The following is a 2,688-nucleotide window of genomic DNA, read 5'->3' as shown; positions in this document are numbered from 1 at the left end:
GTTTTGTTTTTGTGTGACGTGAAAAATGCGACATTATTTTCGGGGTATATTTTGAAAACCCACGCTAACTCTCAGCACACTTTACGGGTGCATCGAAACCCAAAATTACGCTAGAGACACCATAAATTCACATATTAACACATGTTTCCCACGGAAAGTTCTTTGGATTATGCATTTTTAACTAGGATTGTGCTACGTAATCGTGGAAAATAGCGTTCTTTTGCGTTTTAAAACGTAAGTCTTTGAAACAAGATGGCGTCGAGCTGGCAGCAAAGTTCCCATGATGCACCGCTCCAACCAATCAGAGCGCGAGATCGCCGGGGATTCCCCGGCATTATACATGCAGTTGTTGTTGTTTGTGTGGTTTCAACCAATCAGAGATGCGTATTTCCGACCTGCAGACGCCGCGATTCTGAACCGCGCTGTACAAAAAATACGTATATATTCTCGGGAAGAACAGCGAGTCAGATGTTTTATTATGACAGAAAATGCGTTTTTTTTAGTTTATCTTCGAAAAGCCTGGTGAAACTAAACGCTTTCATGTCTGCTCCCTGGATATAATGGCATTTTAGCCTGAGATTCACATCACGAAGCCACCGAAAATTTGTAGAGTGAAGTGCCGATCCAGAAGTAATGAGAAATTATGGGAGGGCTTGAGGGGCCATAGCGGTTAATAATTTGTGGCAATAACGCTCATTTTTCGCCGTGAACATTAAAGTAGCGGGACAAAATCACATGCCGCGGTCGTTTTGGCAGTGTTTAGGTAACGTGCGGTCGCCTTTAGTGGTGGTCGTGGTCGCGATGGACAGTGGTCGTCATATACAGAAATGTTAATGCTTACGTCTATGGGAAAATTCAAGGGACCTCTTTTCGGCGGTCGTAGTGGACAGTGGGTCGTTATGCACAGGTGGTCGGTAGACCAGGTTTGACTGTATGCTTGCTGACTTAGATATTTTTCACAAAATGTCTCAGACTTTGATTCTTACACCATGCGACTTATGAACATAAAAATGCATGATAATTTGTATTACCTTTACATTTGCAACTTAAAAATGAAGATGTGTTTCCTTTGTTCTTCCTTTGAATGCTTACAAGGATGAGGATGAAATAGAGGATGAAGATGAGGATGGAAAGGTACCAGTGTCTAATCTCATTAGTGATTCTGAAGGTGTTTCTAAGGTTATAGGTGGCTGGTGAATATGGACTTCCATTGTATTACTGCAGCAAACAGAATTGTTTCTACTGCAGACTTGAAACACAGTAAAGGCCTCTGTTTACTTCCTTATGCCAAATTAAACTAAAATCTACTTTGTATGGAACTTGGAAGTTGCAAGAAACCCTGAATAATGTGGTGAGTGGTGAAACATTGCAGGAACTATGCAATTACATTGTATATAGAAGACTGCCTCCACCACTGCAAGTTCTACTTGGAATTTCAGTGCTTCAAAATCTGAGGTTGTAGTCAACAATTGCAAGAGGGGTGGAGCCTTGGTTGTTTTTTCAAAAGTAATTTTTAAGATGACTAGGGGTTCTCCTTGAAAGCCTTGTCGGGATATTGATCGTTTCTTTTTCATCTCCAATCAGGTTGAAGAGGATGATGAGGAGGAAGAGAAGAAGCCCAAGACCAAGTCTGTGGAGAAGACCACCTGGGACTGGGAGCTGATGAACGAGAACAAGCCCCTCTGGACCAGGCCGTGAGTGTCTTCATGTGATACCTTTGCCATCATAATGTTTGATAATAGGTGATATTTTTAATGTTGTCACACAAGTTTCTGCATTGTGTTGGGCTTTTGTCATGGGCTTTGATAGGAAAGTTTGACCATGCTTGGTGTGCACCTTGCAAATCCCAAAAAGGGTAAAAGATGAAGGGAGTCTGAAAAAGGACCAAGACAGCATTTGAGTATTTTTTCTTCTTTTGGTCACATCTTGTCTGAGTATTTATTTGTGGAACTACAGCATGAGTAGGTCTTACACTTACTTTCACAAAATCATCCCAAAGAATCTTAGTGAGGGTCCTTGGTATCATTATTATTATAATTATAGTAGATGTCATGCCATAATACAAGAGTACAACAATAGCCTTTCTGTGCAAAAAAAGTTGGGGACAATTAAACCTCACTTTGGAACAGTTTGAATTTCTTTTGGGGTCACTTCTGGACAGTAGGAAAAATGGAAATTTCAGGATCTGATTCACATTCCTGCAATTTCTTATCGTCATGGTTCCAGGCCTAAGGAGGTTACAGAGGAGGAATACAAGGAGTTCTACAAGTCCTTCTCCAAGGACTCGGATGACCCGCTGGCCCACACCCACTTTGTGGCAGAGGGAGAGGTCACCTTCAGGTCCATCCTGTTTGTACCCAAGACTGGTCCCCGTGACATGTTCCAGGTAATAAACTGTGGCCTGTTTGAAGAGAGAGTGTGTGTGTGTACAAGTTTGTGTGTGTGTGCTTGTGTGTGTGTGTGCGTGCGCGCATGTGTGAAAGTGTTTGTGTGTGTTGTGGGCTGTTTTAAGAAAGAGAGACAGTGTGTGTGAGTGTGGGTGTGTGTGAGAGAGAGGGTGTGTACATATGCGTGTGTGTGTGTGTGTGTGTGTGAAATTGTGTGTGTGTATGTGAGTTAGAAAGTGTGTGTGTGTGTGTGTGTGTGTGTGTGTACATTGGTGGTTATACCCCCTTCACATTAGGCGCG

General features: G+C 42.4%; 1 protein-coding gene across 4 annotated transcripts in view; it reads left to right on the top strand.

The window, feature by feature from the left end:
• The window catches only part of LOC118415131 (endoplasmin-like), a 25,721-nt gene that overhangs the window by 13,704 nt on the left and 9,329 nt on the right, over positions 1 to 2,688 (top strand). For 2 of the 4 annotated variants that reach the window (XM_035819494.1, XM_035819495.1), the window contains exons 9-11: positions 1,096 to 1,134; positions 1,585 to 1,694; positions 2,227 to 2,386. In XM_035819494.1, coding sequence (XP_035675387.1) covers positions 1,096 to 1,134; positions 1,585 to 1,694; positions 2,227 to 2,386 — 309 coding nt within the window. The remainder of the gene's footprint in view (positions 1 to 1,095; positions 1,135 to 1,584; positions 1,695 to 2,226; positions 2,387 to 2,688) is intronic. The other 2 variants (XM_035819497.1, XM_035819496.1) reach the window with 1 other exon arrangement.

This window comes from Branchiostoma floridae, chromosome 5 (genome assembly GCF_000003815.2).
Source record: "Branchiostoma floridae strain S238N-H82 chromosome 5, Bfl_VNyyK, whole genome shotgun sequence".
Classification (NCBI taxonomy): domain Eukaryota; kingdom Metazoa; phylum Chordata; class Leptocardii; order Amphioxiformes; family Branchiostomatidae; genus Branchiostoma; species Branchiostoma floridae.
This window is presented reverse-complemented; position numbering and strand designations above follow the sequence as displayed.